This window comes from Pelodiscus sinensis, chromosome 19, assembly GCF_052426305.1.
Source record: "Pelodiscus sinensis isolate ZL-2025 chromosome 19, ASM5242630v1, whole genome shotgun sequence".
Classification (NCBI taxonomy): Eukaryota; Metazoa; Chordata; order Testudines; family Trionychidae; genus Pelodiscus; species Pelodiscus sinensis.
The window spans coordinates 5,813,786-5,840,345 of record NC_143070.1 but is presented as its reverse complement, the minus strand read 5'-3'; the positions used below and the strand labels follow the sequence as shown (position 1 = coordinate 5,840,345).

The 26,560-nt window shown below is 51.4% G+C and overlaps 1 protein-coding gene across 1 annotated transcript; it reads left to right on the top strand.

Annotated features, from left to right (window-relative positions):
• The first annotated feature begins 9,018 nt into the window (after positions 1-9,018).
• On the top strand, positions 9,019-25,980 carry LOC142818217 (uncharacterized). Its single transcript, XM_075913993.2, has 5 exons — positions 9,019-9,121; positions 10,892-10,978; positions 11,564-11,690; positions 13,041-13,154; positions 19,139-25,980. Exons 2-5 carry the CDS (start codon positions 10,955-10,957, stop codon positions 20,449-20,451), a joined length of 1,578 nt encoding a protein of 525 aa, XP_075770108.2. The 5' UTR covers positions 9,019-9,121; positions 10,892-10,954; the 3' UTR covers positions 20,452-25,980.
• Positions 25,981-26,560: the final 580 nt, after the last annotated feature.

Here is a 26,560-nt window from a genome sequence, read left to right as displayed (position 1 = left end):
CATGAGATTTTCTCGTCCGTTGGGCATTGAAGATGAGCATTATCTGTCACCAGGAACACTTGAGGACGAGTGCTAGATATGCACTCTGTGTAGCAGAGACTGAAATGAGCAAGGAAGTTACTGCCTGACCCCTGTAAGATACAGTCAAGAACGGGAGAGAGTGGGTACGTCTAGACTACCGCGTTTTATCGACAGAAGTTTTGTCGACAGTATCTGTCGACAAAACTTCTGTCGACAAAGAGCGTCCAGACACATTGTTCTGTCGACAAAGCAAGCTGCTTTGTCGACAGAACCCTGTAGTCTAGACGCAACCCTACAGGCAATAACACCTTCTGTCGACAGAATTCTGTCGACAGAAGGTGTTATGCCTCGTAAAATGAGGTTTACCAGCGTCGACAAAACTGCTGAGTTCTGTCGACGTTATGTCGACAGAACTCAGCGGTAGTGTAGATGCTGGTATAGTTTTGTCAACAAAAGTCCACTTTTGTCGACAAAACTCAGTAGTCTAGACGTACCCAGTGGGTGGGCAGATAGGAAAAGGGCACTGTTTCTGTGATGGCATTGTCGAAGCAAAGACTTCAATCAGTTTACGCGGCTAAACAGACAGTTTTATTGGCCAATAAAAGCAAAGTGAGCCAAACATGGTCCCAGCAAAGCTGGGCCCAGTGAGGCTGGCTAATACAATCAATCCTAGTATTTTATACCCTTAACCAAACAGTCTGACATCAGGGCATCCAATTACAGAAATCATCAATTAAGCTAGGAAAATAAAGCCTTATCAACAAGATGGCGGACAGGTACAAGGGAGTACCTCTCCTGCCTAAACTAGCCCAATTAACACATTCCAATAGCACATCTGTCTTGGCCTGGCACATGGGGTGATAGAAAGTTCACTCTGGTCTACGTGCAAAGGCAAAAAGCTGAAATGGTTTCTGTTATACAAGATGGCTTCTAGCTAAACATAAAGTGGTTTCTGCGGCTTCTACAGCATGAATCACAGAAGTCCCCCATAAGTCTGTCCCCTGGCCCCGGTCTTCACTAGAGCTTTATTTTGAAATAGCCCCCTCAAGGTTGAATTTATAAGTGTAGCATCCACACTACCAAGCCTGTTACTTCAAAATAATAGGCCGTGGAACTCGAAATCTGTACTCCTGCTTTTCATAGCGGCTGCGTCTAGACTGGCATGATTTTCCGCAAATGCTTTTAACGGAAAAGTTTTTCCGTTAAAAGCATTTGCGGAAAAGAGCGTCTAGATTAGCACAGACGCTTTTCCGCAAAAGCATCTTTTGCGGAAGAGCGTCCGTGCCAGTCTAGATGCAGTTTTGCGCAAGAAAGCCCTTTTTCCCATTTTCGCCATTGGGGCTTTTTTGTGCTAAACAGTTTTTAGCTGTCTACGCTGGCCCTCTTGCGCAAAAACATTTCCGGAAAAGGACTTTTGCCTGAACGGGAATGTCAAAGCATTTGCGCAAGAAGCACTGATTTCGGACAGTAGAACGTCAGTGCTTTTGCGCAAAATCAAGCGGCCAGTGTAGACAGCCGGCTGCTTTTGCGGAAAAACTTGCCAGTCTAGACGCAGCCCAGGAGTAACAGTAATGCCGAAATAGTTATTTCGAAATAGCTGTGGTGTGGATGCTCCAGTGCCACTCTTTTGAAACAATTACTCCCCAGAGTAATTTGAACTAGTTACTCCCCAATGTTTCCTAGGGTTGCCAGATAGCTTCACAAAAAATACCGAACATGACAGGAAAAAAATAGGTTGAGCAAAAAAACTAGGGACCAAAGTTGTTGAGCATTACAGAAAGGATGTGGACACATGGGAGAAAGTCCAGCAGAGGGCAACAAAAACAATTAGGGTGCTGGAGCACATGACTTACGAGAATTGGCAGCGGGATTTGGGCTTATTTAGTTTGCACAAGAAAAGACAAGTGCGCTGGGGGGGGGGATTGGGTAGCAGCCTTGAACTATCTGAAGGGAGGGTCCAAAGAGGACGGAGAGAGGCTGTTCTCAGTAGTGACGGATGGTAGAACGGGGAGCAATGGTCTCAAGTTACAGCGGGGGAGGTCTAGGTTTGCTATTAAGAAAAACGATTTCCCTAGGAGGGTGGTGAAGCACTGGGATGGGTTCCCTAGGGAGGGGGTGGAATCTCCATCCCTAGAGGTTTTTAAGTCCCAGCATGACAAAGCCCTGGCTGGGATAATTTAGTTGGGAGTTGGTCCTGCTTTGGTCAGGAGGTTGGATTCGAGTGCTCCTGAGGTCTCTTCCAGCCCTAGGATTCTATGATCCAGAAGTTTTTGGTTTTGAGTTTTGAGTCATTAAATATCTGACGTATCACTAGTGTCCTCCAGTAACACATTTAGCACTATAACCAGCGTCACGCCTCATCTGTCTAACTTCACATGCAGGAATGATACATGTTCAATGTGAGACTATGCAGATTTAGGGGATTGTAAGTGTAAAACTGATAGGTTACATGATCTGTCTTTGCATAAAGCATCTTTGAGTCGTGCATATTCATCACCCAGTTCTCATAACGCAAGGGTGAGTTGTCGCCGTTTGCTGCGGAGAACCAGAGAGCTGAGAACTCGTTGCGTGTGTCCCAGAGAGCCAGGCAGTGTCCTACCAACGCTGGGTGAAGTCATACTATAAAGTGCTACCCATGAAGCGTCAAGAGGAATGCGGTGGAGAGGGGTCGGCATCTCCCCATGGCTGAGTGGGAGACATCAGGCAAATACCTCTCTCGTGGATTGTGAGCAATTGTTTCACTTGCGTGTTCCTTTTTCCCGGGTGCGTGTATGTAGCTGGAGCAGCAAAGTGCTGGGCGGTGGCTGAAATGCACCATCTTGGGCGTTGGGTGGGAGGGGAAGGGGCATTTAGCTTTCATGTCTTGCTTTGAATAAAGTAGAATTCAAGTTTCTTGAACTTCCAATGTCCCTTGTCTTGGGTAATAAGGGGTCAGGGAGAGATGATCTATAATGGACACAGCCACTGCTTGGAAGCCCTGTAAAGGTGTTGTTTTGCTGCGCCTGAGCTCCATACGCTGTAGACTCTAGGGTTGTGTCTAGACTGGCAAGTTTTTCCGGAAAATCAGCCGCTTTTCCGGAAAAACTTGCCAGCTGTTTACACTGGCCGTTTGAATTTCCGGAAAAGCACTGATGATCTCATGTAAGATCGTCAGTGATTTTCCAGAAATACTATGCTGCTCCCATTTGGGCAGAAGTCTTTTTCCGAAAGACTTTTGCGCAAAAGGGCCAGTGTAGACAGCACAGTAGTGTTTTCTGCAAAAAAGCCCCGATCGCGAAAATGGCGATCGAGGCTTTTTTGCGGAAAACCGCGTCTAGATTGGCCACGGATGCTTTTCCGCAAAAAGTGTTTTTGCGGAAAAGCATCCTGCCAATCTAGACGTGCTTTTCCGAAAATGCTTTTAACGGAAAACTTTTCCATTAAAAGCATTTTCGGAAAATCATGCCAGTGTAGACGTAGCCTAGCTGTGATTTTTTCTCAGGGGGCCCAAGACTGTGACTCTCCTTGTTACCCCCCGGGCTCAGCACACAGCACGGCTACTCAACTTTGGAAGCCCTGAGAGGCCACAATGATACTCTCAGTGCATGTCGAGGGACGCAACTTAAATGCAATTGCATTATACATGCAAATATATGCAAATAGCTTCGTTCACACTGACGGGCATGAATACAAAGCACTTCCCGCAATGTCCTGCGGCTCCTGGCACCTCGTCCTTGGGGGCTAGAAATGTTGACACCCTGTACCCGTCTGTTCCAGCCAGTCCACCCGCTTGTGACTTTCGATGCTCACCCCGCCTGGGAAACGCCTCGCTCTTGGGGAGCATGTTCCCAGTGGAGGCCATGTTCAAAGGATCCCACCCGCAGGCCATGTGTTGAGCCCCATGTAACCCGAAACCGCACCGTGAGCAGCAAACAAACTCAGAAATGCCCAGGTAAGCCGGCCCTAAAGGGACAAGGCCAGCTCATGGGAGGATCCGCACCAATGTTACATCACAGCATTGATTAGTGAAGACCAACAGGAGAAAGTTAACTAAGGGTCTGTCTACACTGCACCCTTATTTCGAAATAAGCTGATGCAGAAGAAATATTCCAAAATGGCTTATTTTTAAATAGCGCGTCTATGCTACAGGGAAGCCTCAAAATTAGTCTGAGGCAGGCTCCCTTAATGTGGCACCCCTACCCAGGAAGCACTGGGGAGTAATTAGTTTGAATGGCCCTGGGAAGGAGCTATTTCGAAATAGAAGCAGTGGAGCGTCCACACGACTGCTATTCCGAAATAGCTGTTTTGGAAGAGGCCTTATTCCTCGTGGCATGAGGTTTACAGAAGTCGGAATAAGCTGGAAATTCGAAACAACGGAATTGCTGTGTAGATGCTTACATTGTTATTCCAGAAATAATGCTGCTGTGTAGAAGCTCCCTAAGATTTCAGGTACCTATCTATAGAGTTATGAGCTTTCGTGGGGAAAACCCATTTCCTCAGGTGAGCGGAGTGGAGAGAAAAGGGGGACTCTCACAATTTAGAAAAAGAAGGGAGGGTGGGGGGTCCCTCCTTGCTCATCCCCCGGGCTCACATGGCCCCTGTAGATGCTGTGAGCTGTACAGGGGCATGGAAGGCAGGAACCCTGGTTAAGGAACCTGCTGGGCTGCTGGCTAGGAGCCAGCCCTCCCTCCCCCAACCCTCTGTCCCCCTCCTTCACCCCTACCCCATGTAACCCAAACCTTCTGCACCCCTATTCCAGCCTCCATATCTCTTCCCTGACACTGCATCCCCTCCTGTGCCCTTCCTCAGGTCACAACCCCCTCCCAGACCCTGCTCCCCAATCCATTATCCCTGGTCACAATCCAAATCCCTGCACCCCCTTCTATCCCTCCACCCCACAACCCCCTCCCAGACTCTGCTCCCCAATCTGCTATCCCTGGTCACAATCCAAATCCCTGCACTCCCTCTTGCACTCCTACCCTAGATTATGACTCCCTCCCAGACCCTGTACTCCGGAGGGCCAGACAGCCTCCATGGGCCGGATTCAGCCCACCAAGACCTTTAATCCGGCCTGTAGCTGCTCTGCTGCTCCCCTGCCCTAAGGCCAATCGAGACCTGGGGACGGGGGAGCCCGCAAAGTCTCCTCCATGCTGCCAGGGGCGCATGGCACCCGAGGGAACAGCCAGCTGTTCAAAACAGCTGGCGGTTCTTTCTAGGCATTGTGCGCCCATGGCAGGGCGGCAAAGACTTCACGCACTCGCTCCCCCTCTCCCAGGCCAATTGGGGTCCGTGGGCAGGGGAGCATGTGAAGTCTCCTTAGCCCACATCCGCTTCTAAAATTCATGGAGTGGCCCCCCCTCGAAAAGGATTGCCCATCCCTGCGCTATGCCCACACCCCCAACCCACTATGCCAAGCCCCCCACAACCCTTCTGTGATGGGCCGGCGATCGCCGCGGGGAGGGCTACGCTGGGGGCAGCCAGCCCGGAAGGGCAGCCCTGCGAGTCCCCGGGGCACGGGGACTGGGCGGTGGGGGCTGACGCAGGGGGGCCGGGCGAATGCGCCGCTGGCCTGAGCCGCGGGGGCGGGGCCTCCACCCGGAAGTCCCACCGGCAGGACGCCGGGTGTGGGGGGCGGGTCCGAGGATGCAGCCTCCGGCGGGAGGCTCAAAAGCAGTTTCCAAGGGAGCCAGAGGAGGGGGAAGCAGTCGAGGCGGTTCCTCCCTCCGCGGTGGCAACGGCCGACCCCCTCGCCAGGGGAGAGACCGGGAGAACACCAGCGGAACACCCAGGTAAGGGACGGCGCACCGGAGGAGGAGGCAGCAAACGGGAGGGTGGCTAGGAAGCAGCCCGGGGAGGCCGTGGGCTGACGTGTTACGGGGTGGGACCCCGTCAGCCGGGTGAGGGTGTTTGCCCGAACCCTTAGGGCCCCGGGCTGGGACCCAGTGGAGAGGGCGGGCCCGGGTCCTAGCCTGGGAAGGCCTCTGGCAAGCCAGGCAGGAGAAGTAAAGGAGAAGTGAAGGAGAAGTAAGGGAGACATGAACAACAAGCTGACAGAGTCGGCGAAGGTAAACTGAGGCTCGCGGAACTAGCAGCCGGGAATTGAGGGGCTTGCTGAGCACGTCCGCACTAAGGTCAGGTCTGGACGGTTGCTCGCGCCCAGTCTTAGGGTCCGTACAGCCGAGACAGGGGGCTCGCTGGGCCGGGGTCCTGCTCGCTGGAGAGGCCCCGGGCTCACGCCTGGACAAAACCTGTCACACCTTCCGAAACAAATACACGGTGCCATGCTCCAAACCCCACCTGCATCCTAGTCACCCAGCGCACCACACAGAACCACCCCTTCCTAGCGTCCCTACAGAGGCATCGCGAGGGTGTTATGCGCCCAGGGGCAAAAGCAAAATTTGCGGCCTCCCCCCACCGCCATTGCTGAGCCCGACCCTGGGAGGGTGGGGGGAGTTTGTACTGCATCTTCCCCCACCCCCTCCAGTTTGGGGCCGGGCCCCTACACTCACTAACCCGCCAGCAGAGATGGAGGAGGGTGGGGCTGGGGGCGGAGAGGAGACCCCAGCCGGTGACGGTGGGTGGCGGAGGAGCAGGCAAGTCGAGGGATGATGGAGGGAGTGGAGCGGGACTAAATTGGCGCCCCACTGGCGTGACACCTGGTAGCAACTGCCTCCCCTGCCCCACTCTGGCTTCACCCCTGTATCCCTATACATACAGATTTCCCCTCACTTACCAGTGCCTCTTCCCACAGCCTGGATGAAAAAGAGAGATGGAGCCAGCCTCCTCTGTCGGCGCAGGGCCCTCTGGGCACAACAACAGACTCCCCAGCCGCCCCTAGCCCTGGAGGGGTCCAGACACAGACAACCCAGGCACAGACAACCTAGGAGGGAGGCTGGGGCTCTGTTCACTGTGAGGGAGTAGGGGCTGACCCACAACAGCGGTAAGAAGGAGCTGTGTTGGCTGCCCCACTGCCCACTCAGGTCTGGCTTAGGTTGGTCCCCATTTCAGGCAGGGCGGGAGGCACGCGGCCGGCATGGAGCGAGAGGTGCTGCGAGCTGGCCCGTGCCTGGGCTGACGTTCCGTGAATGAGGCCGTAAGTTCGTGCCCAAGGCAGGGCTGTCGCTAGGGGGGTGTTGGGCTTGGAGAACTCCTCCCTCCACTGCAGGCCCTGCCCCACCACTTCCCCCAAACCTTGTCCCGCTCTGCCCCCTTGCCCAAAGCCCCCTCCCCTGAGCGACACAAATCTGTGGGGCCAAGAGGGGCCTGGCGTGGGGCAGCAGTAGGGGGTGTCCCCCCCACATGCACCCGCCCTGCCATCCTTTCCCAGACCTCTGGGCTCTACTGGAATAGACATGCCCTGGGGTTGGGGTGCTTTCCACTGTCCCTGTGAAGCCTGCTCCCACCTCTGGAAAAATAACCCCAACTATCCGTACAGTATGATGGGGGCTAATTTGGCTACGACAACTCAGGAAAGAGATCTTGGAGTTAGCGTGGACAGTTCTCTGAAAACTTCCACGCAGTGTGCAGCGGCGCTCAAAAAGGCAAATAGGATGTTAGGAATTATTAAAAAGGGATAGAAAATAAGACCCAGAATATCTTACTGCCCCTGTATAAAACTATGGTACGCCCACATCTGGAATACTGTGTACAGATGTGGTCTCCTCACCTCCAAAAAGATATTTTGGCCTTGGAAAGGGTTCAGAAAAGGGCAACTAAAATGATTAGGGGTTTGGAACGGGTCCCATATGAGGAGAGGTTAAAGCGACTGGGACTTTTCAGTTTAGAAAAGAGGAGACTGAGGGGGGATATGATAGAGGTCTATAAAATCATGAGTGGTGTGGAGAGGGCCGATAAAGAAAAGTTATTTATTAGTTCCCTAAATAGAAGAACTAGAGGACACCAAATGAAATTAATGGGTAGCGGGTTTAAAACTAATAAAAGAAAGTTCTTCGTCACCCAGCGTGTAGTCAACCTGTGGAACTCCTTGCCAGAGGAGGCTGTGAAGGCTAGGACTATAACAGAGTTTAAAGAGAAGCTAGATAATTTCCTGGGGGTTAGGTCCATAAAAGGCTATTAGCTAGGGGATAAAATGGTGTCCCTGGCCTCTGTTTGTCAGAGGCTGGAGAAGGATGGGAGGAGACAAATCGCTTGATCATTGTCTTCGGTCCACCCTCTCTGGGGCACCTGGTGTTGGCCACTGTCGGCAGACAAGCTACTGGGCTAGATGGACCTTTGGTCTCACCCAGTACGGCCGTTCTTATGTTCTTATGTTCAGTGAGTGGGGGGGGGGGGGGGGGGCAACAGGCCCCCCCAGAAAATCCTCCCAGCAGCTTCTGGGCCCCGGGGGTCATGCCCCCCACCCCAAGAGGCGGGGCCTGAGGCTGCCACTGCCAACTATCCTAGGATGCTCTGGCCTCAGGTCACACGGCTGCTCACTCTGTTTTGGCCCCCAGCACTCCCCCCCTTTATAATGGGGGGGGGAGGACCGGAGTGGGCAGAGGGAGCTTTACTGCTCACAGGCAGGTGAGGGGCAAGGAGCTGCAGGCAGGGATCCAGGCAGCAGAGGGCATCTCTGGGTGGGGAGGGGGGCTGATCTGGACCCACAAGAGAAGGGGACCCACAAGGGAGGGGCAGAGCGCAGGGGCCAAACTCCGGCAGCGCCATGGGGCGAGGGGGGCAGAGCAGGTAGCTCGGCCCAGACCTGGCAGCCGGGTAGGGGTGGGGGGCAGTCAGGACCCGCTCTGGCCAGCTGCTCCCTGCGCCCAGCTGTCCCCAGAGTGTCCCGGCTCCCAGCGCCCCCGTGTCCCTGGTGGTCTCGGGGTCTCCCTGGGACAATCCCCGGTCCCCATAGAAGCCCCCCTTTCTGCTCCCCGAGCGCCGCGCCCAGGGGAGGAGCAGCCGCCAGGGGGCAGGGTGTGGGGCAGGAGGGGGGCTCAGGGAAGTTAGTGTCTCGCTAGGACCCAGCAGCAGCAGCAGCAGCAGGCGCGGGGGAGCGATCGCTGGCTCCGGCCCGGCCGCAGGAAGCGACTCGCCCCGCTGCTCGCGGGGACTCTGGGGCCAGGCTCCGGGCCGGATCCCCGAGCCCCGGCGGGGGCTGCCGCCGGGATTGGAGGCTGCAGAGGTGCGGGGGGCAGGACTGGGGACAGGCAGGGAGGATGGGGCGGTGCAGGGGGAATCAGGCTGCAGAGGAATTAAAGGGAAGGTGGGGGGCAGCACTGGGGGGGGGGAGAAATGGGCTGGGGGGCTGGGGCAGATGCTCAAAGCAAGAAGAGACTGGCTGGAGGAGGGGGAACCAGGTTGCAGGGAGGAAGCAGAGGGGTGGGGGAGACACAAGGCACCCCCCTCCCGTGGGGCAGGAGAGGTGAGGGGCTGCCCTGCCCAGTAGCCTGGGGGGGGGGGAACTTTTCCCCCTGGGAAAGGTCAGACAGGCAGCGGGGTGAGCTGGCGGATGAACAACCCCCTCCCCCAGGGCTGGGAAGCTACACAGCAAATCTCCGCGGGCAGCCCCCTCCCCTTCTTACTGGATTAAAAAAATAAAAAGTAAAAAAATAGAAATTTGGGGTCTGCCCCTGGAGTGTTCGGGGGCTGCCCAGGGCCTTGCTGCGATTGCTGGGCAGGGTTCAGATCTTAGCCGCACCAGTGTCAAACCGGAGTCACTGCTGGTTCAGGCAGGGGTGTGTGTAGATGGGCCAATAGGATCAGCCTCTGGCTGCCTGTTCCGGGGGCTGTGTGAGGCCCTGCTCCGATTGCTGGGTGGGATTCAGATCTCAGCCACACCAGTGTCAAACTGGAGTCACTGCTGGTTCAGGCAGGGGTGTGTGTAGATGGGCCAGTAGGATCAGCCTCTGGCTGCCTGTTCCGGGGGCTGTGTGAGGCTCTGCTCCGATTGCTGGGTGGGATTCAGATCTCATCCGCACCAGTGTCAAACCGGAGTCACTGCTGGTTCAGGCAGGGTGTGTGTATGTAGATGCTCCAGCCTCTGCTTGCCTGTCCCTGGGGGCTGCAGGGCAGGGCAGGGAGGCTCAGACAGGAGCTGCTGCCAGCAGAGGGCTCCGGGCATGTGTCTCTCCCTGCTCCTGTTATCACAGCCCTGAGGGGCAACGCCCTGGATCCATTTTGACCTGGGGTCCCAGATTGAGATGCTACTTCTTAGCCAGCAGGGGAGAAACCTTGTCCCAGCCCCTCTGGGCCCAGCCCAGCAGGGGACTTTCCACAGTGGCTGGAACCAGCCCCCTAGTGCAGCCCCAGGCTCATGAGCTGATGCCTGGAGGAACTGGGAGGGGCAGTAAGTGGGGCAGCTCCCAGCCCTGTCTGGATCCATCCCCGCACAGGTAACCCTGCTGGGAACAAGGAGGAGGGGGCGCTGAGAGAGGAAAGGCCAGGCCCTGTCTCTCTTGAATCACCGGGCTGCTCTGAGCATGGGGGGACGGGACCCGCTGCCTTTGGGGGCAGTGCCGGGAGGAATCCCCCCTCTTTTACCAGCATTCGCCTCTAAGGCTCTGGGACGGGGAGGGTTTAAAAGTGTTCCCCCCAGGGCTTCAGTTCTGGGAGGGGCCTGACCTAGGCTTGCCGGATGCTTTCACCCAAAATCCCAAACATGACAGGAAAAAAAAAAAAAAGGAGACCAAACTTGTTGACTGAAAAAAACCCCCCCAAAAACCCCAAAACAAAAACTGGGAGAACAAAATTGTACATGTCCGGTATTTATTTATTTTTAAACCCAGAGAGGGGCCAGAAATAACAGACTGTCCGGGTGAAAACCAGACACCTGGCAACCCTAGTCCAACCTAAGTGGTAGTAGAGAGCCTTGGGGTTCAGAGCATCTGTCTGCAAGGAAGAGGGGATAGGGGTGTGACAGCCTTTTCTGAGACTGTCCCTCTCCCCCCGACAGACTGAGGAGTCAAGTCCACGTTTTGCTCCAGAGCACCTGTCTGCCAGGGGACAGGGCTGTGCAATGGCCAGGATAGAGCCCACTCAGGTAAGGGATTTTCCAGAGCTACAGGGTGGGTTGTTATCAAGGCTGGGGGGAAACACACGGGGTGAGGCAGGGAGGGGACAGGGTGTGAGGAGCCCTCTAGCACATGTCCAGTGGTGGTGCAATATCATTGAGGGGTTTGGAGGTGGGGGTACCGATTGCAGGGTTCGCCTAGGGCGCCAGTTGCTGGCAGCTAGTCTAGGGCCGCCCCTGTCCCTGGGCAGAGCTGAGAAAACCACCCCGACTACCAGGGCCGGAGTCTGACCCAAAGGCTGCGGTGAAATACCAAGGAAGGCCGTCGGGATTCCTGTCCCCAGCTCAGAGCTCGGCTTCCCATCTCAGTCTGTGGCTGGCGGGCACGTGGGGAATAAGAAAGACCTGCCCTGCCCTGCCCTGCTCTGCCCTGCCCTGCGCTGCCCTGCCTGCTGGGGGCACAAGGAGCTCTCCTACCCCTCAGACATCCTGGCTGCTCTGAGCAGGGTGTATGTGTGTGAAGGGGGATTCTGCTGTTCTGGGTCTCCTCCCCCATGAGTAGCAGGATTGTGGCTGGGGCTGCAGGCAGTGGGTGAGGGACTCTTGTTGTTGCAGATGCGGGTGACCTTCGAGGAGGTGGCTGTGTATTTCACCCAGGGGCAGGGGGCGCTGCTGGGCCCCGCTCAGAGAGCCCTCTACAGGGACGTCATGCAGGAGAACTACGAGGCGGTGACCTCGCTGGGTAAGGGCGTCCTGGCCCCTCGGGGATTAGCACGTGTAGGGCCTGCATTTCTGAATCCAGTCACTTCTGAGTCAGCTAGACCAGTGTATCTCAACCAGAGGTACGACCCTTAGGGGTACTCGAGAGAAGTCTGGGGGATACGTCAACACAACTGAAATTTGGAGAAAACTGAATTTGTGTTTTAAGTTTGACAGCGCTTGATTATTTTTGTACTTTACACCCCAAAATTTCATTGCCCGGCTGGCTACAATTAAGTTGGTTAAACAAATGTGTTGCAATGGTGGGGAAAAAAATGGTGTGTCTGAAAATTGTAAGTGCTGGGGGTACTTGTAATTCTTTTTTGTTGAAAAAGGGATGATTTATAAAAAAAGGGTAGAGAAACACCGAGCTAGACCAGAGGAGAATGGGTTTTATAATCCACAGCTACTGTGTGAGGGAGACTTGCATTTCCGTACCCTCTACAAGGGGACCCGGGTGTGAAAAACCTAATGGAGATGCTACAGCATCCTCACTCCTCCAGCTTTCAAGGGGGTGAAAGACATGTATTGTCCGGTCTGTGTTGTTTCTCTGCTCCACACAACATTGCTATTTACGTCCCTCCTTGGGTACGTTTACACTTCATGCTTATTTCGGAATAAGCTATTCTGGAAGAAATACTCTGAACTAGCTTATTTCAAAATAGAGCATCTATACTACTAGGAAGCCTCAAAATTAGTTCAAGGCAGGCTTCCCTAATGTGGATGTGCTATCTCAATTTAGAGCCCCAGGAAGCAGTGGGGAGAAATTACCTAGAATGGCCTTGGGGAGGAGATATTTCGAAATAGCAGCAGTGAAGCGTCCACCCTGCAGCTATTTCGGAAGAGGAGTTATTCCTCAGGGAATGAGGTTTACAAAAGTCAGAATGAGCCGTCTGTTATTTCGATTTTATTTCAAAATAGCGGAATGGCTGTGTAAACGCTCGCATCGTTATTTCAGAATAACGCTCGTTATTCCGGAATAGCGGTGTGGTGTAGACGCACCCCTTGCGATGAGCTCCAGCCGTGGGGAAGGCTTTGCAAGTTTGGAAATAGGCAGGGATTTAACTTGAGCTGTGTGTGCATTAGCAGGATGCCTAGAATACATAGACTAGTAAAGTTCTAGTGAGGGCGTCATAATTCTCCCCACCTTCCCAGAGGTCTGCTTCTCCCGAGGGGGGCTCCGTGACCACGCTCCTGTCCTCTTGCATTTCATGATCCCCCCCACCCCTCCCCAAGCACAGGCACGAATTCCACACACAGAATGTCCTTTGGGACAACTACTCCACCAGCCCTCCCTGCGCCCTGATCTGCTCTGATTTCACCCCCTCTGCAGGGTTTCCCGTTCCCAAACCTGAGCTGATCGCCCGGCTGGAACGAGGGGAAGAGCCCTGGGTGCCCGACCTCCAGGCCGGGGAGGAAAGAGAGATCCCGAAAGGCACCTGCACAGGTAAGGAGTCAGCAAAACCGACACCCAAACTTTCTGGCAAGTGAAGGAAAAAGTTGAGAACCCCAAAAATGTGGTGGGAGTGAGCGCCCTTTCCTTCTGCCTCATTTCACTCAGGATACATCTAGACTGCGAGGATCTATCGGAAAAAGATACGCAACATGGGGAGCGCATTTTGCGTATCTTTTTCCGATACTTTTGTCGGAAGAGGCTTTTCTGAAATTTGGCCCATCTAGACTGGGCCAAATTTCTGGAAAACCCCCTCTTTCAAAAGCCCCCTTCTTCCTCGTGGAACGAGAAATACAGGGGCTTCCGAAAGAGTGCGTTTGCTCTTCTGCAAAGAAAAGCTGGACACGGAGGAGTTTTATTGGGATACCTCCGCAGTCTTGCCGTGCCCTCTGTGTCAGCTGTAGTTAGCAGATATCACTCACATCTTTCCTCCACAGGAGTTGTTTGACTTCTATATTGGGAGGTGGGGGGGGAATTCCATGTCTTTTCAAAATGGGGGGGGGGAAGTAACTTTGACTGTGATTCCAAGGCAGTTTAGGCAACTGGAAATTGCTGGTTTTGCAAATAGTACAGGTGGCCCCTGAGTTGCGACGTGATCAGTTGCTGGGGAAGCGTTACAAGTTGGGGGTGTCGTAACTCGAACCTGCATTTACAAGAGGCACCATGCACTGTCGTAAATGTGGGCCGAGGACGTAGGTTGTGGATTTTCAGCCCCTTCTGCACTTACAAAAATGGTTGTAAGGGCGGGAGGGGAGGGGGTCGCAAATCGGACCATGGTAAGGCAGGGGTTTCCTGTAACTTAGAAATATCTGACAGCTAATTAATGGTAAACCAAGGCTAGTGCGTGGGCTGCATGAGTGACCCTCCTTCATCTTGGGGGGCCGCAAGATGGCCGTAACCAAGACGGCCTCCCAACACAGGATCGTTTTGCTACCTGCGCGAGCGTGCCCAGATTTTTTTTGGTGTGCCAACGGAACCGTAGCAGCGCTTTGATGGGATGTGGAGGGAGTGCACGGCTCTTGCAGTCCACGCCGCGTGCAATCGGCACACCCCTCACGTCACGTGCTCTTGTTTTTACGTGCATGTCACTGTACGACACCAGTAGGGGAAAAAAACGACACGGCGGGAAACCAGCGGAATCTGGCCCCTTTATATTGCTTCTGGAATGCTGCTCTGCGGGCTGGAGGGAGCACACTGCGGAAAGGGGAGTGCTAAGGGCTCACTGCCCTCAGCCCCGCCTCTTCTGCCTGAGGCCCCGCCCCTTCTGAGAGCATGGAGTCCTGTTCCGTCCCCCCATAGCCTACCTTGGCCTGGGATCTGCAGTGGGGCTCTGCCCTGCTGTATAAATACTGGTGGAGTTTAAAATGGTAATCGTCATTCTTTTTCTGACACTCTTACTAAAGTCAGAAGGGAACCTCCTAATCACCTTCCTCGTCTGACCTGCCTTGCCTACCCACTGCTGTAATAGACCCCTAAACTCTGGTTAGGATTGCCATGTGTCCGGTGTTTGCCTGGACAGTTCGTAAATTGCGCCTTCTGTCCAGTAAAAAAAAACCCAGAAAATACCAGACATGTAAAATCTCTGATATTTTCTGTTTTCCTCACTTGGAAGGCTGGCGGGGAGATTTTCCCCCTGCTGCATCTGGCGAGGGTGGCGGGGAGCAAGGAAAGTGGAAATTTAAAGGTGTAGTGACTTTTTTTTTTTTTGCTTAACAAGTTTGGTCTCCCGTTGTTTTTTATTTTGTTTTGCTCCAGCAATTTTTTTCCCCTGCCATGTTCAGGATTTTTTGTGAAGGTATCTGGCAACCCTAACTCTGGCTGAGTTGCTGCCATCCTTAAATCATGGTTTAAAGCAGAGGTGGGCAATAAAAGGGCTGTGGTTCACCAGGGTTAACACTTGGTGGACCACTGCTGCTCTATTTTATCTGCACCTCCGCAGATATGGGGGATCGCCGTTCCCATGAGCCGGGAACAGTGATCTGCAGCCAGCAAAGCTGCAATTCCCCTGTACTTGTGGAGGCGCAGGTAAGTACAGTAGTGCAGAGGTCCACAGGGGCTAACCTTGGCGGACGGAATCCGGCCCACGGGCCAGTATTGGCCCACCTCTGGTTTAAAGACTTCAGGTTGCAGAGAATTCAACACTGACTTAGAGGATAAGTGACCTCCTCCCCCACGTGTTCTCTGCCAATCTGCCCTGGGGAAAAAAACCTTCCTGATCCCAAATAAGAAGACTACTTAATCCCTGAGGATGCGGGGAAGACCCACCAGGCCGATACGGGGAGAGAATTCTGTGTAGTGACTCAGAGCCCTCCCCATCTAGCGTCCCGTCTCTAGCCATTGGGGATTTTTGCTACCGGCTGTCTCCCGTAGATGCCTTTGTAAGCAAACCTATTGTAACCATCTCCATAAACTCATCGGGTTCCTCCCCACACACTTTTTCTCTTGGGAGATTACTCCAGAATTTTCTCCCTTTGGTTAGAAACCCTCACCTCATTTACAACTCCTCTCCCTCCAAGGTGTTTATGCCTCTGATGTATTCAGGGCCGACTCGAGCCATTCCTGTGCACCGGGCAGCGGGCGCGCAATGACAGTCCAGGGATTTAACTACTCAAACACATCTCAACAGAAGACCGTTATATTGACTACTTTTTTGTTTTGGCTCCCAGTCACAGGCCATGTGTTGAGCCGCTCATAAACCCAAACCGCACTGTGGGCTTCAAACAAACAAGCTATGGACCATGTGTTAAGTAGCCCTAGGTTACACTAAACAAGCCAGCCTCTTTGAATCTCTCCTCATAAGATAGGTTTCCCATTCCTCAGATCATCTTAGTAGCTTCTCGGCACCTGTTCCAGTTTAGATTCATCTTTCTTCACCATTGGGGTGCATCTCCACTGCATCATAGCTCGAAGTACGGTACCCAGTTTGAGCTATGCAAATTGCGTATCTTATTTCGATGCTATTTCGAAGTAGCTTATTTTGTCATTTAATTTGGAAATAAAGCTCTATTCTGAAACGTCCCTTACTCCTCGTAGAATGAGGTTTACAGGGATGTCGGAATAGCCAGCCCAAAATAATGGGCTTGATGTGAAGATGTGGGATAGCTATTTTGGGATACTCCTGCATCCCGAAATAGTGTAGCAGTGTAGACGTACCCCGGGAGACCAGATCTGCACATGCTACTCTAGATGACATCTCACCAGGACTGTGTACAATGGCACTAACACTTCCCTGTCTCAACTGGAAAAACCTTGCCCGATGTTCAAGATTGTATTAGCCATTTCATGACTGCATCACATGGATGGCTAATAGTCATTCCATGATCAATCAATACACCCAAGTCTTTCTCCTCCTCCTCTCACTTCCAATTGTTAAGTTCCCATTTTAGGGCTAAAATTATAGCCAATTTCTCCTCCCTTTAACATCCGCATTTCCACATCAAATGCTATGAATGGAATACATCCAGCCCACTTAATTATCCTCATCCACATAGGTTCTACAGCAGACAGGTATTTCTTCTTCTGTTATATATATATCTTTTGGTTTCTGTTATTTCCACTCCAACTCATCTGAGGAAATGGATTTTACCCATGGAAGCTCAAGATTCTATATATTTTAGTCAGTCTCTAAGGTGCCTCAGGGCCACTCATTTTTAAAATTACAGACAAACACGGCTACCCCTCTAAAATTCTTGATTTCAGTCCCTAAATGCATAGCCTTGCACTATTAACTGTCATCCCCTTCCTATTACTCCTGTTTGGGTGTGTCTAGACTACAGAGTTTTGTCGACAAAAGTGGACTTTTGTCGACAAAACTATACCTGCGTCTACACTACCGCTGAGTTCTGTCAACATAACGTCGACAGAACTCAGCAGTTTTGTCGACGCTGGTAAACCTCATTTTACGAGGCATAACGCCTTTTGTCGACAGAGTTCTGTCGACAGAAGGTGTTATTGCATCTAGAGGTACGTCTAGACTACAGGCTTTTGTCGACAAAGCAGCTTGCTTTGTCGACAGAACTGAATGTAGTCTAGACGCTCTTTGTCGACAGAAGCTTTGTCGACAGTATCTGTCGACAAAGCTTCTGTCGACAAAAGCCTGTAGTCTAGACGTACCCTTTATGAGGTCATCCAGATTAGGGATGTTAAATGACGTTTAACATCAGTGGCGGCCCGTCAATACAGGCGAACTAGGCGGTTGCCTAAGGTGCCAAGATAAACAGCCATTGAAGGCTTTGGAGGCGGGGGCGCCGATTGCACATTTCGCCTAGGGCACCAGTTGCCGGCAGTTTGTCTAGGGCCGCTCCTGGGTAACAGCGTAACTGCAGTGAAGCCACCTCCCGAGGAGTGGGGCACAGTTTAACCAATGAGCATCATCTTCTCAGTTAAACTCTTAACATCCCTAATCCAGATCTTCTTGTAGGATACTTCAGTTCCCCTTGGTTTGGGCAGTTTAATTTCTCATTTCTCATGTGAATCTGTATCTGATGCCTTCCTGACTAGGGATGTAAAAGTGTAACTGGTTAAATGGTTAATGGATAAGCTTCGGGTTATTGGTTACTGTTCACAGTTACACAGAGGCTCCAGCCCCACCTCTGGGGAGCTGGCTGCTGCCCCGTGCTGCTGCTTCTGTATCAGAGGCAGCAGCGCAGGGCGGAAGCTGGATTCCTTAGAGCGGGATAGCACGCAGGAGCTGGTGCACGCCAGCTCCCAGGGAGCCGGCTGCTGCCCTGCAGATGCGAGTAACTATGTAACCGCTGAGATTTTCAGCCGTCCCATGGTTACTCATTTACCTACTTTTGAACATCCCTTTTCCTGACATCCAGGTAGATTATTAGCTCTACCGCATTTCCTTTGTTGAAAAAGAGCAGTTGTCGTCTCAAAAAAAGATATCAGCAACTTTGTTACCCTCCCCTTGTAGAAAATCCTTCAATTGCTTTCTATTATTTAGGCTTCTTCTTTTTTGCAGTTCACCACGCTTGGAAGAGATCATTTAACTTCCGGATACATTCAAGCAGCCATGCCTTATCTTAATCACAACTGCTCTCCTCAGAGGCACAAATTCTACCTTCTCTCCGGAACTGAGCACATTTCATGCTCAGGCTGCCTGCCACTGAGGCTTGCAGTTTTGGGGGACAACATCCTCACTCTCCCCCCCCCCCCCACACATGCCACCTATGCTTTCCAGCCTTCCGGTTAGCTGAAGCAGGAGTTTCCTTCCAAACGTCACTGCCAAATGACTCTTAGGGTGGGAGGGGGATGGCAGAAACCAATGGCTCAAGTCTGCAAAACTCTATTGCAGGGCTGGGCGCCCACCAAGCCCCTGGATCTGACCTGTGGGTGCAGCATGGAGCCTCAGGCAGGCTTCCTGCCTACCCCACCCCCCGTATGCCGCTCAGAAAAGCGGCTGCGGTGCTGTTAGTCTTTGAACAGCTGTGAGCCCAGGGGAGTGGGGAGAGGCTTTGCGTGCAGCCCCTGCCCCCAGCACAGTCCCATTGGCCTCCCTTCACTCTCGCGACTACTCACAGACCCACATGGCCCCTGCAGCTGGTGTGGGAGTGAGGCAGAGAGAGCTTACCTGAGAAATCTGCAGGGCTGCTGGCCAGGGGTCACCCAGGAAGTCTCCCGGCCAGAGCCTGCCTCTGACACTCCAGCTGCTCCCTCCCCCCAACTCTCTCCCCTCTCTTCCTGCATCCCTACTTCACATAACCCAAATCCTCTGCCCCCCCGCACCCATATCCCCTCCCAAACCCTGCACCCCAAGTCACAACCCCCTCCTTCACCCAAACTCCCTCCCAGATCCTGTATCTCAATCCCTTACCCCAAGCTCTCTTCTGCACCCAACCTCCATGCCAAACCCTTAATATCATGGAGGAGTGCGACCCTTGACCACTTACCAAATTCTTGGAGTTGCCTCCCCCGTCAAAAATTATTGCCCACTCCTGATCTATTGTGTTTGGTTTTCCCTCTCTTTCCCCCAGCAACTGATGAGATAGTGAGTGAGAACCAGGAGAGGAATCAACATCAGGAAGTTTCTGGGAAAGTGGAAGGACAGAGGAGAGGAGCTGACGGGAATATTTCCCAGTGCGTGGAAAAGGGAGACGCCTGGACAAATCGACACAGGTCAGACATGCTTCTGGGAAATGACCCAAGGAAGAAAATGGATAAACTTACCAAGTGTTGGAAAGGATGGAAGCATCTCAAACAAACCTCAGAACAGCGGACAAACCCCAAAGAAGAGGAAGCCTTCCAGTGTCTGCAGTGCAGGGAACAATTCGTTCTGAGATCACACCTTATTGCACATCAGATAATCCATTCTGGAACAAAACCCCATAAATGCCTGGACTGTGGGAAAAGTTTTAGCCGTAGCTCACACCTCATTGGACATTGGAGGATCCACACCGGGGAAAGACCTTATAACTGTGTTGACTGTGGGAAAAGTTTCATCGAGAGCTCCCATCTTATTAGACACCAGAGAATTCATACAGGTGAGAAACCTCATCAGTGCCTGCACTGTGGGAAAAGTTTCATTCAGAAAACGGACCTTATCTCTCATGAAACAATCCACACAGGAGAGAAGCCCTACAAATGCGCAGACTGTGGGAAAAGCTTCAATAACCGCTCAAACCTTACTAAACATCAGCAAATCCACACAAGAGAGAGACCCAATAAATGCCGGGACTGTGGAGAAATTTTCAGCCACAAGTCAGACCTTACTGAGCACTGGAGAATCCAGAGGGGAGAGAGACCCTATACATGCCCTGATTGTGGGAAAAGCTTCACACAGAAATCAGGCCTTGTCACACATCATAGAATCCACACAGGTGAGAAACCCCACAAGTGCTTGGACTGTGGGAAAAGTTTCACACACCGATCAGCCCGCAATAGACATCAGACAATCCACACAGGAGAGAGACCCCATAAGTGCTTGGAGTGTGGGAAAACATTCACAAGGAGGTCAGCCCTTATGACACATCAGGCAACCCACACAGGAGAGAGACCCCATAAGTGCTTGGATTGTGGGAAAAGTTTCCCACACAGATCATCCCTTACTAGACACCAGGCAAGCCACACAGGAGAAAGACCCTATAAATGCCTTGACTGTGGGAAAAGTTTCATGCACAGATCAAACCTCATTTTACATCAGAGAATCCACACGGGTGATAAACCTCATCAATGCCTTGTCTGCGCGAAAAGATTTAGTAAGAGCTCCAACCTTTCTAAACATCGGAGAACCCACAGAGGGGAAAGCAATCCTACAGATAACTTGACTGCAGGAAAAGATTCATTCTAAGCTCACACTTCAGTGATCAACACACCGGAGAGACCTCAAATGTGGTTCATTATGAGCTTCCATAATATCAGACATCAACAAATCTACATAGGGAAGACACTCCTCCCCCTCCCAGCTCTTTTCAGGGTGGAAAATGCTCCAAGTGGAGCTCACACCTTGATAGACATCAGAGACTCCCTCCACAACAAGGCCAATCTTTGGGGCCACAGTGACAGACCCATCCCCTTGTTCCCACACACATCAAGGACATGGGGATCCAGGGTCCCAGCTGCCTGGGGCTGAGGTGAGGACCCAGTAGCAGCTGGTCAGTGACCCTCTGGCTCTGTCTGGTCTCAGCAAACCCCGGGCAGAAGAGACGAAGCCCCATCAGTCCCTCCTCCCTGGCTGCTGAGCTGATGGGCCACAGATGAGGGAAGGGAAAGAAACTCCTCCAGATGCTCCCTCTGATCAGCTGAAATTCCCCCCTCTCCCTTTCCTTCCCTGCCGGGATCCCCCTGCCTTGGATATGAGGAAAAGGAAAGTTGGCCCAGGCCCCACCTTTATTCTAGACAACTGTCCCCATCCCCCATTTTCCTCCAGCCCCTGGGCTGGGTTCCCCCACTGACCAGGTGATGTTCCCTTCAGAGGGAGATTCCCCCCACAGCCTGAGGTTCTGGGGGATTGTCATGAACATGAGGGTTAGCCAGCAGCCTGGGGACTAAGGGGTTAACTTTACTGAACTCAGGTAGAGTTAGCCAATAGGAATGTAGGTAGGAATCTCAAACTAGGACAAAGGAATTTTGGGGTTTTTTTTCCTCCTTTGTCTCTGGGGCAGTTTCTCTCCAGCTATTGAAAGGGACAGGCTGTCTCCCCCTAAGAAAATACTCTTCACAGTCTGTAAGTAGGATAAAGTTTAGATAAATCCATTAGGTTTTATTGTTTTATGGTTTGGGACATGGGATCTAGTGTCTGTGCATTTAAAAATGGGTTTTGTTCTCCTTTGTAACTAAGTTCCTGGCCCATGGTAAATTTCTCCTCCATGGGTATATTATTTTGTTACTGTTCCATCTAGTCATTATGCTTGCAACAGGAATATTGTGTTGATAATAAAAGTTCTTTCCCATTTCTTTTTACTAACCTGGTATTGGTTAATGTTTGCATCTTGGATTGTACTTTAGGGGTGAGATTTCCCAAGTAGTCTCTCCCTGGTTGCTTTATTAATATTTGGGTGGTGGCAGCGGATTTTATCCCCAAAATCTAGGTTGTTAAGATTTTGGGGGGAAGTTTTATACCAAAGCCTGGTAGATAAGGTTTTGGGGTACTTTTCCTGGCTCCCATTCCTGCATTTATCGTGCCAGAGTGGGGAATGAGCCATGACAGGGATGAAATATTGAGAGACCAGGAAGATGGGTTATGTGGAGGAAATTGGTGATTGAATGGATGGTTCTGGTGGAGTTTGGGAGATGGAACCTGGGGCTATCAAGTGTTTGGGGCACATGGGAGAAGAGGCGAGGGAGAGCACAGAGTTATGAAGGTGCTGCCTCTCCTGACTCACCTTTTCTGCTTCGTCTCCTTGCCTCCCTCTGCATTCAGACCCCACCACTGAGAAGGGCTGATTGCCACAGGACCTTTTGGGGGGGACATAGAGATCCCACCTCTGTCTCTGCAGCATCAGCCTCTCAGGTTCTTTCTGCGCTTGGCCATGTGGTCATAAGAACGGCCGTACTGGGTCAGACCAAAGGTCCATCTAGCCCAGTAGCCTGTCTGCGGACAGAGGCCAGCACCAGGTGCCCCAGAGAGGGTGGACCGAAGACCATGGTTGGAATTAGCTGGCTCCTTAACCCTTCACCAGGTTTCCTGATGTAAACCGAGTGGGCCTGGCAAACCATATGCCACCTCATGCTAGAGATCAAATGATTGTTAAATATGTAGGGGACTGGACTCGATGACCTCTCGAGGTCCCTTCCAGTTCTAGTATTCTATGATTCTATGTGCGTGTGTAGTTGATATTTAAACTTCATGACAACTAGCATTGTTTTCACTTACCTCTATCTTGTAGGCTACGTCTACACTGGCATGATTTTCCGGAAATGCTTTTAACGGAAAAGTTTTCCATTAAAAGCATTTTCGGAAAAGCACGTCTAGATTGGCAGGATGCTTTTCCGCAAAAGCACTTTTTGCAGAAAAGCGCCGTGGCCAATCTAGACACGGTTTTCCGCAAGAAAGCCCCGATCGCCATTTTCGCCATCGGGGCTTTTTTGCGGAAAACAGTACTATGCTGTCTACACTGGCCCTTTTGCGCAAAAGTCTTTCGGAAAAAGACTTTTGCCCAAACAGGAGCAGCATAGTATTTCCGGGAAAGCACTGATGATTTTACATGAGATCGTCAGTGTTCTTGCGGAAATTCAAGCGGCCAGTGTAGACAGCTGGCAAGTTTTTCCGCAAAATCATCTGATTTTTGCGGAAAAACTTGCCAGTCTAGACACAGCCGTAATGTATTTGCAAACATCTCCATTGCGTATACCCCTGTCATGCAATATCCCCTCAAATGAAGAAAAAGCCTGGTCAAATGCAAATGCAGAACTTGAGCAGAAAAGAGCTCATTTCAGAGCAAGTAGGCCTTGCGGGTGAGGATCGGAGGTGAAAGATTCAAATTGCATTCCTTCCTCTCTGCCATCAGAAGAAAAGCCCACATTGCCACGGACTGCCTCTCAGCCAGTTTTCTGTGAGGAAAAGCCGTGACTATGTATTCAAAGAAAGACCTTTTATTTCAGGCCTGTCTGGACTCGTACAGGGAAGTGTATCAGGTACAAAGCAGAGGACCCCAGTGATAATCTGGTGACTATATAAAGTCTATGGGGAAACTGGAACTTTATAACATCACTCTCATCATTTGGAATTACAAACTGCGACTCACCTGTGTGTCTATTTTACCCACTTTAACCTCTCACTAACTCTCACTTTTCTTAGCTGACGAACATTTAGGGTACGGCTACACTGCCGCTTCACCCCCCCCCCCAAAAAAAAAAGCTATGCAAAATGTGGAGTGCATTTTGCGTAGCTTTTTTCAATCCTTTTGTCGGAGGAAGCTTTTCTGATATTTGGCCTGTCTGGACTGGGCCAAATGTTGGAAAAAAACCCTCTTTTGGAAGCCCCCTTATTCCTTGTGGAATGAGGAATATAGGGGCTTCCGAAAGAGCGCATTTGCTCTTCTGGGAAAAAAAGCAGAAGAGCAAACGTGTCCCTGGATGCGTAAGAGTTTTTCTGGGCTATCTACGGGATACCTTAGTTTGTTTACTTCAGGTTTGGCTGCCTGTATTGTCTTGGGTTTGGGCTCTATGGTATCAGCTGATGTATAGTAAGCGACTGGTCGCTTGGGACTGGGAGCGATGTGATGTGATGATTTGGTTTCAGTGATTTTTCATCAGAAAGTCCAATTTGGCTGGGTGGCGAGACAGACTGAAGACTCTAAGGGGGGCTGTCTGCGAGTCGGGAGTCAAACTGGGATAGTGACCCAGCCAATCACATTTGTCACTGGCATGGTGGAATCTAATTCCTGAACACAGCCCCAACTTGGCCAGTCTTCCCGGAGGATGACACTCAAAATTGTGAATCACTCCAGCCAGCATGACAAACTCACTTGGGTCATTTTGTCTCCTCCCCCCCACCCATTAGCAGAATGATCTTAGTCCGGGGTGGGCGATAATTTTTGATGAGGGGCCACTCCAAGAATTTGGAAAGTGGTTGAGGACCTCACTCTTCCATGATATTAATGGAGGAGGTGTTGGGTCTGGGATGGAGGTTGGGTGCAGAAGGGAGCTTGGCGTAAGGGATTGGGATGCAGAAGGGAGACTGGAGTCTGGGAGGGAGTTTGGGTGAAGGAGTTGTGACCTAGGCCAGGAAACTTACCAGCCATCAGCCAACCAGCCTGCCGGCAGAGCTAAAGGCTTGCAGAGCTTAAAATGTTTCTGCCTGCTCAGCCATGTACTTGAGTAGGAAGTAACTGAGTAGAAGCGTTGTGCTTCGTGACTTCCTGTTATTCAAACAGGCAGCTCCCATTGGCTAGTTTCTGTCCAGAAATCGGCCAATCGGATTGAGCTGGTGGTGGGAGCAACCCCTGAATCTTCCCCTCTCCCCTCCAGACTCATAAAGAGGAAGTACCCCACAGCCACATTTCTGAGCGGCATGTAGGCCTGCAGGGCAAGCAGGGGAACCTGCCTGGGGCTTCCCACTGCCTCCATGGGCCGGATCTGGTGGCTTGGCAGGCTGGATTCGGCGTGCGGGACATATTTGCCCAGGCTTGTCTTATTCCCTGATTTCCCCATTTTGGGGCACATTCTCTCATTTCTAGATTTTCTCATGTTACTCCAGGTCCTGTTGAAAAGCATTTAGGGCACATCTATACTTACAAGAAGATCAGTGCTCCAGAGATCAATCTTCTAGCATTTGATTTAGCAGGTCTAGTATAGACCCACTAAATCGATTGCTGAGGGCAGCCCCTGCTGGTGTCGGGTACTCCTCCTCCTGCGAGGAGTAAGGGAAGCCAATGAGGCCATGTGCTCCTGCCAGCCTTCTGCTGGGTGGATGCCACCGTGGCTCAGCTTAAGGTGAGACAAATCCAGCTACGCATTTTGCATAGCTGGATGGTGTACCTTAAGCCAATCTGCCTGGTTTAATATAGATCTGGCCCCTAGTGTGTATACATTTTCTCCCTTTTTGGCTAGAATTGAACAGATGGTAAAAAAAAAAAGTATGAACAGGAACAGTGAAATGTGGTTGTGATATTCTAGACCTTGAGGGAGCATCTTGTAACATCTATCAATGAGGACTATAGGGAAGTGTGGTATTGTATTTGAAGGAGGCCGTGTGAAGTATCAGGGGAAAAGTTATGATCTGCTGAAAGTCACTGTTCCATCTAAATATGTCTATCCTTCTCTGCATTGGGGTTATGAGAATGGTGCATCTGTCAGTAACACAGGCTATAAGTTTGGGAAGCTCCCCAGTGTTTGCTCTCCAGAGACAATGACCAGGGCAGTAGCTGTCCTGACCAGTGAGTGCTGAACAAACTTCTCCAGCAATTGTCCAGCAGAGGAATTGAGTTAATTCAATGTCTCACCTGCATCAGACCATATCTGGGGTCTCAATCGTGTGGGAGGGATGCAGCTTGAGAACCAGCATGAGTTGAGGAACGTGCAGGCTGAAGGCAAAGCTATATTGTTTGGTGGGGTCGCTAAAATTTTAATAGATTGAAAAGGGCTCTGAATGCTGGAAAATGTTGGGAGCCACTTTTAAAAATCTGTCCTGAAGACCTCAGAGTGTCTGGTATCAAATGCTTCTCAAAAGAGCATTTCTATGTGGTTTTGGTTATTTTTTTTAAACTGAGGATAGATATACAAGACCAAGGTAGATTGACAACCCCACAAATTCAAACCCCATGAGTTATGAAACCAAAACGCAAGAATTTAAACGACTGTCTGACTGAGGCTACATCTACACGGCAGCCTTTGTTGGCAGAGACAATGCAAATGAAACGCTCATTAGCATTTCTTGCGCACTCATTTGCATAGTCTCTTCCGATCCGGAAAAAAAATGCAGTATAGACAGGGCAAAAATCCCTTTTGCGTAAGAGCGTGTCTACCTGCTTTTTCGAGGAATAAGGGTTCTTGTTTCAAAAAGAGGGGTTTTTTGCACAAAATGGCCCCATCTACACTTCATTTTTTTGCACAAAAACCTCTTCGGCAAAACGGATCGGAAGAGACTATGCAAATGAGAACGCGAGAAATGCTAATGGGCACTTCATTTGCATTGCCTCTGCCAACAAAAGCTGCAGTGTAGACGTAGCCTGAATATTTTTCTTTTATTACCTTTTTGTGTCTGAGCCAGCTTCGTACTTTTATTCCTGCCTCTTCCAAAGGATCCATATATCTGGAATGGTTGTACAGTCCTGTAACATTTGATGCCATCTGGCACTTCCAAGTAGGGATGTAAAAGAATAGTCAAATAGTCAATTACCCGATAAGTCTAGGCTTATTGGTTAGTTGAGTTGACTATTTGCATTCCCCTCCCCTTGCTGCCTCTGTATCAGCAAAACTCGTGAAGTCATTCTGCCGCTCTACTCTGCGCTCGTTAG